At 35.9% G+C, this 17,194-nt stretch overlaps 1 protein-coding gene across 1 annotated transcript in view; it reads right to left on the bottom strand.

Moving 5' to 3' along the window:
• The window catches only part of FZD6 (frizzled class receptor 6), a 28,790-nt gene continuing 11,596 nt past the window's right edge, over positions 1–17,194 (bottom strand). Inside the window, exons 3-7 of the mRNA XM_082499552.1 lie at positions 9,817–10,013; positions 6,382–7,399; positions 4,226–4,374; positions 2,496–2,924; positions 1–2,008 (exon numbers count right to left, since the gene is read on the bottom strand). Coding sequence (XP_082355678.1) covers positions 1,852–2,008; positions 2,496–2,924; positions 4,226–4,374; positions 6,382–7,399; positions 9,817–10,013 — 1,950 coding nt within the window. The 3' untranslated portion in view covers positions 1–1,851. The remainder of the gene's footprint in view (positions 2,009–2,495; positions 2,925–4,225; positions 4,375–6,381; positions 7,400–9,816; positions 10,014–17,194) is intronic.

Genomic DNA, 17,194 nt, shown 5'->3' with positions numbered 1-17,194 from the left:
TACAACAGTATATTTTATTACTAACAAAGACAGTAATAACAAAACTACTGAACATGTGTATAAAGTTACCCGTTTACAAACATGACTACAAGACCAAAGGGTACTTAGTGTGCAGTTTCACAGGAGATTTTTCAAATCTTTCTCAGCAGCAAGAATTCTGTATATTTTTAATGGGCAAATTATAAAATAAATAGCATGTCCTATTTAAGGCAATAAGTTACAAATGCTAAAATGCAGATGCTGTAATAAAGGTAAACACATTCAGTTTTTAATACATGACGGATAAAACAAATAACTTTGGTTTATCAGAACTATAGCTCCTGTTGATTCAGTATTTACATGACTTTTGTAACATGCACTTTTGTTTGACTGTTCAAAGCATCACTGTGAATGCTGCTCAAATCAGAACATAATTTATATACATAACAAAAATTTTGAGAAATTCTTATTAGTAGTCAATTGCAAGATGCTGAACAGTCTCAGAAAAATCATTGACATTTAGCTTTAGAAAGCAGCAAAATCCTGGCTCCAAATTATCTCAAGTAATAAATCACACAGACTTCATCAGAGTCAGGATTTAAGAGCCAAACGATGAAATTCTTATCCATGTCAGTAGTACTTGCTCTTGAAAACCACCCTATCATATGAAAGGCTACGTGTATTAAGGCCTTTTTGATTTAAAGAAAATATATTGCTGTAGCATATAGAAAACTAAGCTTTGTAGAAAAAGTATTAAGGTCTTCTTTTAAGTAAATATATTGTTAGACAAGTCTGTATATCAATAACTCAACAGTTTGTTTTCTGCAAGATATTTCTCTACAGAATTTAAAAAAAATTAATTTACTTGCATAGAAACAACGTGAAACATACACTTTCACTGCAGCTCAGTAAAAAAAAACAAAAACAAACACACACAAACCCAAAGCATATACACTTCAGATTCTGTCCCTCATGCAGCAAGGGATCCAAAGTGTTTTCTTCTTTGGCATGAGGCACTGGAACAGCACACCAGGAGGGACTCCCAGAAGGATTTTTCTGAAGCTGTGCTGCATCTAATGCATTGTCCCTGTAACAGGATGCAGAGGGGTCTGACCAGTCTTGCCCCAGATGCACAGTGTGTGGTGCATGTTATATATAAAGGTACAATCTGCTTTACTCAGAACTAAGTAACATTGTCTGATCACCACAGGACTGCTGACTTTAGTAACAGCCTAACAGAAGCATGTTAATTTTACCAAGTTTGTACAATACATACAAAACAGTAGTTCAAAATATTGACCTTATGCCATCTGTTATTTACAAAATTCATTTCCAGTTTCCCTTTCATATTCAGTGTACAAGCTACCACAAACCAGTGCTATAATTGATCCATCATGACACATAATTTAGAGAGTATTCATAAATTTGTGTATCCCTTAAGTGATACTGCTGTTTAAGAGACAGTACAAAACAGAAAAAATTTCACAAGTTTTGAAAAATATCAAAGACACAGGTGGAACTTTTATGCCTTGAAAAGTAACAGTGCTTTCTAAGCATTATTTTAATGTAATTCTTTACAAAGTGTTCTTTATATTGGGAATAATATTTGTTTCTCTCATCTTTTTCTTAAATTACTGCTAGTCAATCCAGCCGTGTCCTACAGAACTTCAATTTCCATTAGACCTGGATAGGATTAAATATAGTACATTATTGCTAGCTGTCCCCACAACAAAATTTAAATGCAAAGTAAATTTAAGTGCAAAGTAAGACACATGTGTTTTTCAGTAAGGCACAGAATATCCGTTATTTCCAGTGTAAAAGAATCTGCATTCGTTTTATATATTTAAAAAGTTCATATAAAATTTCAGTCTTTCAAGGGTTTGAACTGTTTCCTGAATCCAACTCTCTTCTGGCATCTGAAGCCGAGTAGACAAGTAGTGATACAGAAGCGGACTGTGAGGCATCAGGTATTTGGGAACAGCTGCTTTGTAATGGAGAAGATTCAACAAAATCATTTTTAGGAGTTATTCTGTAAACAATGAAAAATAAATCACAGGGAGACAATTTTAAGCACAGTGCATTACACTGGAAAAAATACATTTTTACCAATGAAATTATATCTCTTAATGTTATTTTCAAGAAAACGCAATATAGTTCTGTATACTTTTCCAAGCTTAGGGTCACCATTGCTCTTTTTCAGACTTGTCACCTCTCAAAATGATTGCATTGGAGCTGTACATTTCTTGAGGGTCACTGTTCAACACTCCAAAAATATCCTACAAGCTGAAGCTCCAGCACTCAATGCTTAAAAGAAAAAGAAGAATCCTACAAAAATGTAAAATGCTAAAGATGCACAGCCATATGAAATAGTTTGTAAGAATTACAGTACTCTTTACAGCTCCTGAGGGTTAATTGTATACTAAGAGTATACATATTCTTCAGAGAGAAGAAACAGAAACTTACAAAATAGTGGTAATACACATAAACAAGCAAAAGACTGAGTTAAGGAGCCTTACCTTCCTTCACCTACTCTTTTCATACTCTCAGCCAAGCTACTCATATCACATGTGCTATCTGCTTTGTTTCTTTTTTCCACCTGGTCCACGGTCAGTTTAGAACTAGATAACATTTGATCTCCACTGTTTTCACCTTCCTCGACTCTTCGGGCTGATGTTCCATCTGCCTCTATCTCTTTCTCAGATGTCTCTGGAGAGGTTTTAATTTCTGCAACAGTTTCTTGGCTTAAGTAATCATGATTAGTGATTGCTACTGCAGAAGTTCCATGATTTGTTGTGCCACCCGTACTAGTCCCCATTGACTTTGAGATTACTTTCAATCTGTGTGAAGTTGATTTGTAGTGCTTCTTTTTATGTTTAACTTTGGAATTGTGCCTCAAGAAAAATTCACATGATTCTTGCAGCACTCTTCGACTCTCACTGATTGGACTGAAAGAAAACACAAGCATGTAACTGAATGAAGAGGACAACCTCAGATACAATGCAATATAGCTTTGTACAGAAAAACGTGAAAGAATAGCAACCAATGATGCAATCTGAGCTGGATATTAATGAACACGAGAAAAAAAATTATACGTGAAAAGAGGAGAAAAAAAAATCTGATCATAACAGCTCCAAAGTAATTATGTCTGTGGAACAATTAAATAAAGCAGATCTCTACATTTCTTACTTCTGCAAGTAGGTCCAATGACTTCAGCAGACTAATCATCTAAGAGAGGAAAGCAGGATTAGCTCATAAGCAGCTGTATTACCAAATTACCTTTATGTAAAGTAAACCTTGTTCAGGTGAAAAAAAAAAAAAAAAAAAGAAAAAAAAAAGGTAAGCATTACAAAATTGACTTCATTATTTTTAAATTCTTATAGCTGAAAGTAGTTAGCATCTGAAACAAGAAAAATTATACAGGAAACGGAAAAAGGAGAGGAGAGGGAAAGGAATCTATAAGCTCACCATGAAGGAATGTAGATGTAAAATAAAAGGAGCTTAAGGACTGCTGCCTTGTGCAATCCAAAAAAATAAAAAGATCTAAAACCACAGTATAATTTATGAGTAACACAGATAATCTAAAAAGAAATAATCAAGGAATAAAAAGGAATAGAAAAAGTTACAACTACAAGAAATAGAGATTACATTTATAATCTGTTTAAATCCATAGATATAAAGTTACTAAAGTTAAGTAATAAAACTGAATTATTCTGATTCAGAAAAAAATAAGGAAGAGTAGATTAATAACAAAAGCGATACTAAGGAGGCTTCAATGAAAATTAATTTTAAAATATGACAAGCCTGGCAGAGGAGAAAAGCAGAGGATGTTATTATTGCGTGATAGTAAACACAGCTAAGTACTGTGCCAAATGAAGTAGTCAGAACACATCAAAGGATCTAAATTGATGGCTGAAATTATCTCCCTCATTTGACTGGAAACCAGAGATGTATTAGCCAATGCTGAACACAACAGTATGTCTTTTGCTCTATGAAAGAGAACAAATCAGCAGAGGAAAATATTGCCTATCTTCTGAGAATATTGTCAAAAAGTCCTTGCATATGTAAAACTTTCATAGACTCCAATGGAATTTTGCTGACGCCCATATGCAGCATCTAAATTCCGAAAAAGAAAGGGTCTAAGGACAACATTTTGATTACCTGGGCTATATTTAAAGAAACATGTCTGAAATCCAACTTACTTTTAAGTATACATTTTAAAAACAGGAATAAAAAAAATTGTTCTTACTCTCTTTTGCGGTTTCTGTTGAAGAAATTAGCCCATTCAGAACAGGTCTTTTTACTTCCCACCCAGAAGACTGGAGATATGCCAACAATTAATGTCAGCAAATATTTCATCAGAAACAAAAATATTTCTGGTCTTGCTAGCACCTTTGCCTAGAAGATAACAAAGTTTAATAAATGCAAAGAAGAAAATATACCTGTTAATTTATTTTTTAAATGCAGAAAACAAAACTTTTAAAAGAGAGACTGTCTCCTTACGGCTGCTGTTCTTTGTTGAGGCTTGTGCTGGGGACAAATGTTAGACATGTACAGTCAAGTCAGACCTGGTTAATGTCTACAGCTGAATACACAAAGAGGAGATTAGTCAGAAGGAAATATTTTTCTTTTAAATTGAAAGGAAAGATAATTTGGGGGGTAATAGTATTAGTAACCATGTTCTTCAGAGATAGTTTGTATGTATAAGATTTATCCCTTCAACTTAAAAGAAACAGTAAGTGGATGAGTTGAGAGTTAATCAGATTAGACAGCATCTTCATGGAGCCGCAGGGAACTACATAGTATTCTGTTTATTGCAAAATTAATCCACCTATTTGCAGAACAGGATCATAGGAACTGAGACATTTAACCCAGTAAGAGATTATTACCTTCTGCTCCCATGCTGCAAATTTAATTTACATTACCTAGCTTATCTGCCAGTCACGTCTACGAAAGTTACTATTTTTGTTAGCCAGGTAACATTGAAGTTTGTTTTTATTTGGTTTTGATCTGGCCAATGTAATAAAAGTCTACAAGCTATCGCAGCTAAGCCAAGGCCAAGCACGCCACTTTAAGCTACTCCACAGTTAGCACACACTGTTTATTATAGGGACAGATCCCATTAAGTGTGTCTTTGTGCAACATTCCCTGTTGCTATTCTCTTTCCAATAGGCTAATTAAAGGCTGAGAATACATGCTCTTTCTGTGTTATTAAGCCAAGCTGTTATATTTAAGCACTACAAAACATTTATGCTTCTTGTAAAAAAAAAAAAAAAAAAAAAAAAAAAAAAAAAAAAAAAAAGAGCCTTGTTTTCAACCTATTTTGGACCATTTAGGTTGATCTAGAGCTCAGTGTAAAACCCACCAAAGACAAAGTGCACTTGTTAAGAATGGTAATGGAAGCAAAAATAACCAAGAAATCTGTGAGCTGTGCTACTCTCAGCTTACACTGACTTCAACGCAGAGGATACAGAGGTTGTTTAAGAATCCAGAAGGATCAAGTCTTATTATCCCATAATGCCTCTGTTTATATTCCTCTCTTTAATGATAGTTTATTGCAGTAAAAACACAGACGGTGAGTGCAAAGCAATGAAAGATGACACGAGACACCTGCATTTCTCTTGCTGATGGTGTCTTCTTTTATATTTGTTCTTAAATGGAAAGAAACAAACCACAAATTACTCACGACTACAGGGAGTTTTATGTACTTACAAGAGATTTAATCCATAGAGAATACTGAACATGGGCAGATTTACTTTAAAAGCCTTTCCGAGGAAGTTGTTTTTTTAAGAGTCAAATGTTAAATACGAACACCTCCACAATTTGAAGTGCTGTCAGGTTGTTTGTTTGGGGTTTTTTGGTGGTGTTTTTTTGTTTGCTTTTTGTTTTTTTGGGGGTTGGTTGGTTTTTAAAAAGGCATCTTTACATTATGTTAAATCATCCTGCAAATGACAGCTATCACAGAAAAAATATACCGGAAATTTCTTTTCTAATTTCAAGTGTTTTACACCACTACACTTTGAAGAAAAAAAGTGATTTTAAATCTGTGGTTATAAGCAACATTTTAAATCCAATTTAGACTCAATTTTCAAGAATCACTTCAAGATTTCAGCTTCAACTGAAATCGATGGAAATTCACCTTAGGTACTTTGATACTGAGCTAGGCACCCAAATACTGAGCAACTACTTTTAGGAATAGATACTGTGAAGAATGATCCTCTCCCCAACACAACAGTACAAAAATTATACCACTGATTTTGACTTAAAAAGCAACTATCACTACATTTCTTGAACTGATTGCTTAACGTGTAAATAATTTACTAACTGCACAGTAGGCACGGTGGTGCATAAGGGTTTTTGTTAATTTACTTTCCAGTATTATTTATAAAGGAAACTGCTACTTGCCTGGTAAGGACAAGGAATATGGTACTGGTCACAGTGGTCAAATACCCAAGTCGTTTCCCAGATTTTTCGGTTCACCAGTTCATAGACATAACATCCAAGAAGTGCTACAAGTGGCACCAAGTATAATCCACTAAAAACTCCAATTCGGATCATAAACTTCTTTAGCTTCTCCTGGTTTCTGCCATCATGCTGTATGACTTGTCGCACATGATTTAAAGAAATAATACCAGCTAAAAGAAGAGAGAGACCGAAAAACACACAAAGGCACAACGGCAAAAGCACAAAGTACAGAGAGGCATCCAGATCGTAGAGACCCACGAAACAAACTCCACTGATGTTGTCCCCTTCAACTTTGTTCATTGCAAGGAGCATAATGGTTAGAAAACCAGGTATTCCCCACGCAACTGCGTGGAACCACATGGCCTTTTGTGCAATAGCTTCACAACTCCATTTTCTTCCTGCTGCAAGGAACCAAGTGATTGTAAGAATCACCCACCATATAGTTCCCGCCATAGTGAAAAAATACAAAACCATGAAAAGGACAGTACAGGCTTTGTTTTGGGAGCCAAGAACAACTGTTTCACCGATTTCTAACTTATCATCTGCCTTGTTACAGGCAGTTCTGTTCCCAAGTAAAAATCCGATAAAGTACATTAGAGAGACTATGCTGTAACAGACAGAGTAATATATGATCGGCCTCTCTGGGTACCTGAACCTTTTAACATCAATCAGAAAGGTCAGGAATGTGAAAAGCGTAGCACAAAGACAAAAGATTGAAACTATTCCAATGAAGCTTTTCGCAACATCCAATTCATAATTTTTGAAGTACATATTGGGACACGGGGGTGCACACTGATCAATTCCTAGAAACTTGTAGCCTTGTCCATTGGTAGTGTGTAAGTGTCGTGGACACCAGAATCCGTAATCCCTTCGGGTCTGGCCTGGGGTCTTCTGAGTTCCGTGTACGTTTGTGGTTACAGCAGCAGTGGCAGGAACAGTCTCGTCACAATTGACTAGTCTATATAAACAAATAGAAGACGAAATATCTTAATACTCTGTGTTCTCAACGATAATTATTTCTTAGAAATATGAAAAAAAAATCTCATTCTGAGCACCGTTAAATTGCATACATAATGCAAAATGTACATTATATGTAAAAAAATCAGGTCATATTTTAAAAAACAGTTTTCAAGTATTTTCAGTTTAAAAGACTTCAAACACAGCTATTTAATTGTTTTTCACTGTTTTATTGCTTATGAAACACTACTCAAGTTACAATTGTTCTTTTAAAGTCTTAAATTCTACTAAACTTTTACATATGTACATAAAAATATTTACAGTAGTTGATATTTTTAAGTCTGGATAACAATATACTGTTGGAGACAGCGAACAATCTCCTGAAAAAGGCAAGCTTCAGTCAAGGAACAAAGACAGACGATTGAGTATCTAGAATTAACTGATGACTAGTATATGATTATTATTATTATATTTTTGTGTGTTGTAGTGATATTTCATTGTTGACAACAATGAAACTACCTAACTGAAAAAGACAAAAGTAGAAAAGACAAGCATTGTAAAAAATGATTGCTATTTTAGCAATTTTTTTTTCAAGCTCCATAACGTTCATTTTAAAATTGCACAGGACTCAATTGCTCAAGGGTTTAATAGGACACAATATGTGACCTTTTTATATGCTTAATATAGAATTAGCAGTGTCGGACATATTTTCAAACTAGATTGTGTGAGTATACCTCAAACAGGTAAGCATTTACTCAAAATGGGGCTTATATTTATATGCATTCTGAGTCTAAGAATATATTTAAAAGAACAAGTTTCGCATTCTAGCTTTTAAAGTAAGATTCTGTAAAGAATTCTGTTATCTCAAAACTTTCTTTGTCAAATTATTATGAATTTCTCAATGTTAGTTTGCAAGCTCAGCTTGAGCTAAAAAACCCCTTCAGTTCTTTGTTTCTCTGCATTATCATGCTGTCTAAATAAACATAGACTAATCATTAAGAAAACTGACTCTGCAGCAGATTCTTTCATTAACCATGGGCCACACCAGCACGCGCACAAACGGTGTGGACTTTATTCACCCATGTCTTAATAGGCATTATGTATGTCTGTAAGAATACCAGAGTGTGAACCTCAGGATTCTGGTTACTGCCCATCCTCACACCAGCTCCTCTTCCAGGGGCAGGCTCTAAGAACATCCTGCGTTAGATGGACTTCTCTATTGGCTATTGGGCAGACATCATTTCACACATGAACAGAGCTGGTTCATTTTCAGTAAATGCTAGCAGTAATAGAGTAATTTAAAGTTGTGGCGATTCCTGCAAAAATGTAATTTAATTTAAACGTCATTTGAAAGATATCTTGAATAACTGGATTCACTTGTAATTTTCCTAATTTTTCAAAATAATTCTTGAAGACATTTGCTGTGCTGAATGGCACTACTGTTGCCTAGAAGTTGATTCCTTCTTGTTTTAGAACCCCACAACTTCAATTTTTTCTGCACAACTAAGGGAAATAGCATTGATGCCATCTGTCACATTCACTCCAATATGGATTTCTACCAATGATCATGGCACACAACTACTGTCCCAGCTCTCCTTCATCCCTATCACAGATTAGCAACTGCATGGGGGTTAGAAAAATGATTTGAGTTTCCACACTCAGCTCCTTTCCTATGCTTCTTGCCCTGACGCATGTTAAAAAGACCCAACATCTGGCCTTAATCATTTATAAATATCTGCAGTTGAAAGTCAGAATCTCAAGAAGATAACACTGGAGTGTTTTCGGTGGTTTCCATTTAATATATATTGACTTATCCCTTCCCCAAATGTAGTATTAACTGTCTTCTCTCTGGAACAGACACATGAACATCTTTGAGAAAAAGGTGAAATTTTTTTAAAAAAGACACTTTGGGCAGGCAGTACAGGAAAAGCAACACAAGATTGAATTTGCACATTTAAGCAGTTAGTAAGATAAGACGTCTACTATTTAATGGTCTGTGGCCATTCAAATACAGAATATTTTATATTGCATTATTTTATGAGCAATTGCTTCTAAAACCCCTGTGAAGTAAGTATGATCATCCCTAGGTTAGAGATCAGAAACCAATGCAAAATCTATGCTGAAACATTTAATATTTTTAAATTTAAGAAACTTATAGTAAAAAGCCTCTTTTTGCAGGCATCTGAATACTGAAAAGAACTGCTGCAGATTTATTTTTGCAAAAAAGCCACAAGCGGGAGATGCAGGTGATCATTTGAATAAATGAAAAATAGTCATATGCATAAACACTGTAGGGTCATCAGTGATAAGGAAGTTACAGCATGGTGATATTTAACATTCTGCCACAGATTTTCAACTCAGTCTAGGTCAAATATGAAAATATCACCCCCACCACCTGTCAACATGAAAAATACCCACCTGGCACATTCCAGCTCTTCAGGCCATGTGATTCCGAAAGTGTCCATCAACTGCTTACAGTCAGAATACACTTTCTCACAGAGGCTCCGACAAGGGTGAATCACATGAATTTGCTCCAGGCAGGCAGGTACAAAGGCTTTGCACAGAAATGTGTGGACCTCTGGTGAACAGTGAAGATTCATAAGTGTAAGAAAAGGCTACAGGGAATAAAGTAAAACTTTGGTTAGTAACTTTAAAAAGATAATTCAAGGCATCAAAATTAACTTTCATCACTATGGCTCACATTAGTGTCGTGTTCCCATGTTTCCCCCCCCCATAGGTTTGAAAAGATACTAGAAAATAGTATTTGTTCAGCAGTTGTGAAAGAACAAAACCTGGTGGCTCTGAGCAGTGAGGAGCTCCATTAGCACTTCTAGCCCAGCCCCTGCCCCGGGATCTTGGCCAATTGGTAACTATTCAAACCTGATTTTCCCTGTTTGACAATATTAGAAACCTGAAAGGAATTATGAAAGCCCAAGATTTTTAAAAAATAGGGTAAAACATTAAGTACCTACATTCACCAGTCAGCTTCGAAATAACTTCCCTGACATTTTTAAAGGTGTGTCTGTCCCTGTAGTTCCTGTTAAATTACATTTTCAGTTCAAAGTGGTATGTTGCACTCATCATCTTCTCTCACGCTAGAGAAGTTTGGGGTTTTTTGATTAATGAGGTCCAAATATCATTATTCCTAATTTTTGAAACATTGCATTTCAAAACCTCAACATGACTAAGAATTTCTCTACCCATTCACTGCCTGGTGCTCAGTATATAACTGACAACTGCTCTCACTAGAGAATTCATAGAATGAAACGTAATGCAACTTTTTTTCACCCCCTATTTATTTAATCCATTACTTACAGTCAGACAGGCTTTTAAGGAAAAAAAACCAGCCTTCTTTCTCTACATTTTATCAACTTTATCATTAGGGAAAATTAAGTAAGCCAAAATACTACTGTGTGTGCAAACTCCAGACAAACCAGAAGCTGTTGGTCATTTTTGCAAGTGCTGTGTTGTTATAAGGGCAGCTTATTGAAGGAATCAAGTGATGACATGCTAACAGCATCACCAGGCACATGCGCTCCTCTATGGCTGAGTGGGCCAGATGTCTAAAGCAGTGGGGCCAGGAGAAGGCAGCAGAGGTGCGGGGGGGGGGCTGTCTAAACAGGCCCTCGCCTTAGCCAGCACAGGCAGAAGTCAAACTGAAGAAGCCAACCACACACCGAAGACCTGTTGGTGACTACACATGGATACTAGATCACAGATCAGCTAGGGCCACGAGCTGCCCGGCATCGCCAGTTCTTTCTACATAGGCTTTTTGATGAAATGCTTCTTGTATTTCAGGAAAAAAGGAGTCTCCGTATCACACAAATAGTGAAATTCATGCATCAGGAAAGATGAAAACCGTATTTAACACGGTTTGAAATGTGCTGATAAATAGGGACACTGCATGAAATTTTTGAAGAAGGCAGAATTTTAGTAAGATTTTTATTTAGGAAGAATTTTATTTAATTCTTTGCCACTAACAGCTGTGTCTCTCAAATATTCAACCAATGATTGGCAAAGGAAGAACTAACTTCTGAGCCCAGAAAAGCATCCTTACTTTTGTCAGCTTTTCAGTATCCCAAATATATACACACCCATACCCCAAAAGCAAGTCTTACTACTGAGCACATAGTTTAAAAGGAAAGACACTGACAAATAAATTTTCCCCTTCAAAATGAGATATCTACAAATCCTCAAGGGACCTCAATAATAAATGTAGGAATGTGTGGGGAGAGGGGAAAGGGAGAAGATAAGGCAGAGTAATAACAGAAAAACGCTTTATGAAAAACAACAACAAAAAAAAAAATGTTGGCACCATCCTTTGGAGCACTCTGGCTGCGTGCTGCATCTGCAGATGCCATTACAGCAGACGCACAGAAGTCTGATCCCCCCTCTGGATGTCTACTCTGGAGCTGCCTTTGCAGGAACCCAAGACTTGAGTATTTTATGACAGGGAGATAGAAGTATAGCTCTGGTATAATGTACTCCAGTTCCACAAGTTGGATTATTTCCTAAATGCTATGCGGCTTCAGATGAAAAAAAAAAAAGTAGTCAGGAGTTAACTCTAAATGAACGAAGTTTCCTTTGCACAATTATGATACTTGTGTTCTTTTCAATTAAATTTTATTTGCCCCAACATTTAATTTGTTAGCTACGTTCTTCCTGGCACTTAGGACAAAATAAAGATAATAGCTTGGGTAGTCATATACATCTCCAATAGAAATCAAGTTTACTTTTGAAATTCAGTCTTGTAGAAATTGTCTTGAATGTTATGAATTCTTCCTTTTTGTCACTCAGTTCATCTTAGTTGATAAAAAAAAATAATATATAGTTTTCTACAGCAAGTTTTGAGGTGCCGGTCAAGAACTTTTGCAGACTTAAGTAAAACAGCAGTGTTTTCTCCAGAAAGTAAGAATTTAAAAAAAGTAATATGCTTATCTATGAAACCAACTTTAGATAAAGAGATATTTTACTAGCTATTTTGATTAGCAACTAACAATTTTTAAATAGCATTTTCCAACATAGCTAATAAGGCTATGTATTATAAGTTTGCTCCCTTGATACAGAAAATGACTATAAAGAAAGCTATGTCTGGTGAAGAAAGTCAGGACGTAAAACCAACCTTTACCATTCTAACAGAATTTCTGTCATAAGAAAATACTTAAAAGCTAAAATATAACAACAATCACTGTACACAATAATACTGTATATTCAAGGTAGATAATGACAAGCAAAAATTTAAATGTTTGCAAGAATTTTACTACAGCATGTCAATAGCTAAATACTGTTGTTTAAAGAACGTATTTTATTTAAATGCAAACGTACCTAACCAGATAAATGCAAAATTTTATGAAGAAAGCTATGCTCAGCCTGTAATGTAATCAGAGTAGAAATCCAAGGACTTGGCTGCCAAGAGTAATTTCAGCTTGCTAAAAATATTTACCTTTTGACACTTGAAAGTATGAACACAAGTTAAGAGCAGGAAGTTTGATGTTCTGAAAACATAAGCAGACTTTGAGTCAGACCAAATGTGCATTTCACTGGCCACCCCATTCGCACCACAGCTGCTAGCAAAAGGGGTAAAATAAGACAAGCTGACATCCCTCACAGCTTCCTACAGTCAATGGTTTAGGAAACCAGATGTAGGTTATAACACCACCACTGTGTTGAAAAGACATCAACAGTCTTCCTTTCTTTCTAGAACACATTTAATCCCTTTTTCAACCATTTACGCTTATAATCTCTGTAAGACACTACATCAGTAAGTTACACTGCATAATTTAATCAGTCACTGCTGAGAAAACATTGCATTTTATTTATTGTAATTCCTGGGTTTGCAACTTCGTTTATGTTTTGACAGTTAACAGATTACTCTCCATTTTTCCCATGCCATTTTGCCATCCTGCTATCTTTTACATATTGTATGTATATATTAGCATAATAATGTTTTATATTTTGATTTCTACACCTTTCATAACATACTTTGCCTTCTATTTGCCTTGACTACATTTGAACACTGACCTCACATTTCCACAGGACTATCCACAATGATGACAAAGACTCTTTTCTGAGTGACAGCAACTAATACAATACATCTAGTTGTACGAATAGCAGGGGTTATTTTTCCCCATTACTGTGCATCTACCATCCCTAAATCTCACCTACCATTTTATTGTCCAATTGCATCTATCACAAGACCTTACTGCAATTCTTTAGTCGTCTTTTTTTTTTTTCTTAGCAAATTCACTATCCATGCCTCTTCCAGGTCATTTATGAGTTAGTTGTGTGTCGAAGGTTTCAGTACCCAGTCATTTACTTGCTATAGGACCAAACTATCAGCTAATGATTTAATACCCTACTTTGTTAGAAAACATTTGTTCATTCCTACTTTTCTTCTTGTTCTTTAGTTAGGCATTGGAAAAGAAAGTTCCTCTTGGGTTACCAGCATAGTTTCTTTAAAAACATAGGTTTTTAAAAGCCTTTTTTGAAAACTGAAGTATAATATGCAGGCTGAACCACCCCTTTCAACAAAGTTAAGTCCATCAAAAAAAAACTTCAATAGATTTTACAGGCAGTGATTTCCCTCAACCAGAAAACTATGAAATGTAAAACTTTGCCTCAACCAGACACAAATAGGATTTGTAAAATACAGATTTATTTTCAGAAACTGCCTACTTTTACCTTTTAAGAACAGCAAAAAAGGTCACAAATTGCGCCTGGAACTCTGCTAACAATTATGTATCTTTAAATGTGGGCTTCACTTCCAGCTAGCCAATTTGGAAATGTTTCATTATAGAAAATAATAGGTCTGCATTTCCTGACAGACCATAAAAGCAAAATTCCACCAAACCCAAAGTATTTGCTCCTCCTGCTGGATAGTGTGTAAGCAAAAAGTGTAAAACCGAGATCACAAGCTCACTGAGAGTATGAATTGGTTGCTTCAAGGCTGTGTTATCCAGATCATGGGTGTCCCAACCACCAACCATTTTCTACCCAAGTGGTTAGCTGGGGAACCTGCACACATGCATGTGTTGATGCCTTGACACCCAAGTCCAAGATTGAACCCACAGATTCACAAAGCTGGTGAATCTAGAACCTTAAGCAATAGCGGCGAAGAACTGAGGGCTGTATAATGCAAAACTTTCCACTGTGTTGTCAGTGCAGAGTATGAGAGGGGCATGTGCCCTGTACAGAAACCTCTCAGTGCAAAATGGTCTGAACTGAACCCCGTGAAGCATACAGGTACCCACTGTGGACTGTGAGTACAGTCAAACAATCCAAGGGAGTAAAGCATCACTAGTCAGTGAGAAGAACATCCTCTTCACTAAACAAAACACCTTACTAAGTAAATCCTAGATTCTTTACAAAGTGTGTCTATGATATATTTTATCCAGAGGCAAAAAGCCAGACTATCTTAGAAATTCAGTTATGGTGTGGTCCTACAAACAATAACACAACTAAGATGAGTGAAAACAAATGGTGCAGAGTACAGAATTAATGACTAGGTGCAAACACACTCAAAAATGCTTCACCAACAAGTAAATTGCAACCTAGAACTGTATGTGAATCTCACACTTAGCATGCTTCTCAGTTTTGCGCTTAGCGGGCTTACACATGCAAAACAAAACCAGAAGCAAGCTCATTATTCCTGGCAGACAGTGCAGATGCTCTGTCCTACCTCATTTCAGTTTTATCCTAGAGAAAAGTATTACCAGAGATGAGCAGATGTCTCTAGGGTTGGGATGTCAAAACAAGTAAGTGAAAATGTTCTCCTGTACTCTGCTGATTAATGTCACTGAAATATTTAAATAATATATAAAATGGTGGATCAAAATATCGAGGTCTTTGTTATAATCAGCTATGGTAAACCTTAATTGTAAGAGACAGGAAATATCTTGAATTGCCGGGATATACACAGAATCAAAGCCTTTGTTCAGCCATCTGAGCCAGTTATTTATGGCAGTAACAACCTACTCTCCAAGTTAAAACATTTAATTTAGTTAACCTCAGTGTTAACTAGGTTAACTAAGTTAAGCAGTGAGACACCAGCTGTCTCACTGTTAAGCAGTGGTACCCGTTTCATGATTTGATACTAATCTCGTGACCTAAAGCAACATTACAGCCTTGTCACTTACATAACTCTGTGTGTCAATCATGGAAGTGAACATGGGCTTAAGTCTCAATTTCTACAATCATACTACACTGTGTACCCCAGATTCCTATGTGTATTAAAGATACACATTGTTATTCATTAACTTATTTACCTGCTTTACAGGAAATAACACCTCACCTTAATGATTAATTAATAATGATTCATGATTTACAGCACCAGACTCAAACACAACTGCCGTCCATTAAGTGTCATTATAAAATTAAAGTACAACCTCAACACCTAAACACAATATAATTTACAGATATACTTTGATATGTGATATGCAGGAAATACGGCCACTGTCAACCATGGTGTATAAAAATAGTCTCAAAAGAATATAGGCAGTAATTACTCTTTACACTCAGAGCTACACTAACAATTAATCTTCACGGTATCTGTAGCCATTTTTATAATGATAATATGTTTAAATTAAAAAACAGTGAAACAAGTATGGCATGGTTGATTTAATCCTACACTACTGTTTCAGTAGAGCTATTCTCAACTGGATGCAACAAGATTAGCATCATACCAGAGAGATTAATGCCTTCATACAACTCCCAGATGGGCTGGCAAGGGTGGTAATTTGCTCATGGCCATAGTGAATCAGCTGCCAAGAAACTCTGACTCCTAATTCATGCACAATTAATTAAGTCACAATAAATAAATGTCCTAACACACGAAGCTAAATGAAGGACGAAATTTTCAAGTTTGATTAGATTCGAAGCGATGTTGAGAAAAGACTAGGTTCTTCCAGTTGGATGCTATATTGACGGATTTAGATCAAAGGCAAGTTAAAGACACTGTTAAGCTGGTACATAAGGATTTAGAAACTCAGGAGGATAAAGTAGTTTAACTGTCAGTGTCTTGTTGATACACGTCTGCTAGAAGCTGCTACTTCAACAGCAGAGCTGCAAAACAGAAACATGGGTGCAGCTTATGAACTTTAGTGCAATGTCAATCACCCTTTAAACTAATAATGAAGATGGTATAAACTAATATGCTATTGACTTGCGGGGAAGGGGGGAGCAAATACTCTCAAGTCACTACCTGAGCCGCGGGTAATAATCGACTATTGCTGCCAGCAGCAAGTATCAGTCATAATCTGTATTTTCTAACCTCAGTCAAAATTATATGGATAACTCCTGTAAGACAAAAGTTTTTCATGACTAAAATTCACTGATAAAGAATAACAAGTTTTAGATATGAAATATATACAAATTTAATATGCATCATCAGTGCATAGTAATTTGACAGAAAGAAAAGAAAACCATTGAAAGCACATGACTTTCACCTATTAAAATAAGCTGCTCTCAAACAAAGCAGCGTTACTTTCTACAGCTTTTAAGACAGAATTAAGGCAAATAATATCACGTTCAATTTTACACTTAAAAAAACATTTTATGAGCTGTTATCAGTCTAGTGCTTACAGAGATAAGAATGAAATCTTTTATCAGAGTAGAAATCAGGTTACCCCAGCAGTTTAAAAGACACAAATACTTTAAGTTTCCTACTCAAGGACAATCTAGAGTTCAAAGAGCCCAGGGTACGGGGGGGGGGGGAAGGAGGTGGGAAGGGGTGGGTAGCAGGGGTGAGAAAGAAAGAAAGAAAAATGAGTAAAAAGCAAGTAGACCAAACAATGCTGTT

The sequence above is a fragment of the Vanellus vanellus genome (genome assembly GCF_965231255.1).
Source record: "Vanellus vanellus genome assembly, chromosome: 2".
In the NCBI taxonomy this organism is placed as follows: domain Eukaryota; kingdom Metazoa; phylum Chordata; class Aves; order Charadriiformes; family Charadriidae; genus Vanellus; species Vanellus vanellus.
This window is presented reverse-complemented; position numbering and strand designations above follow the sequence as displayed.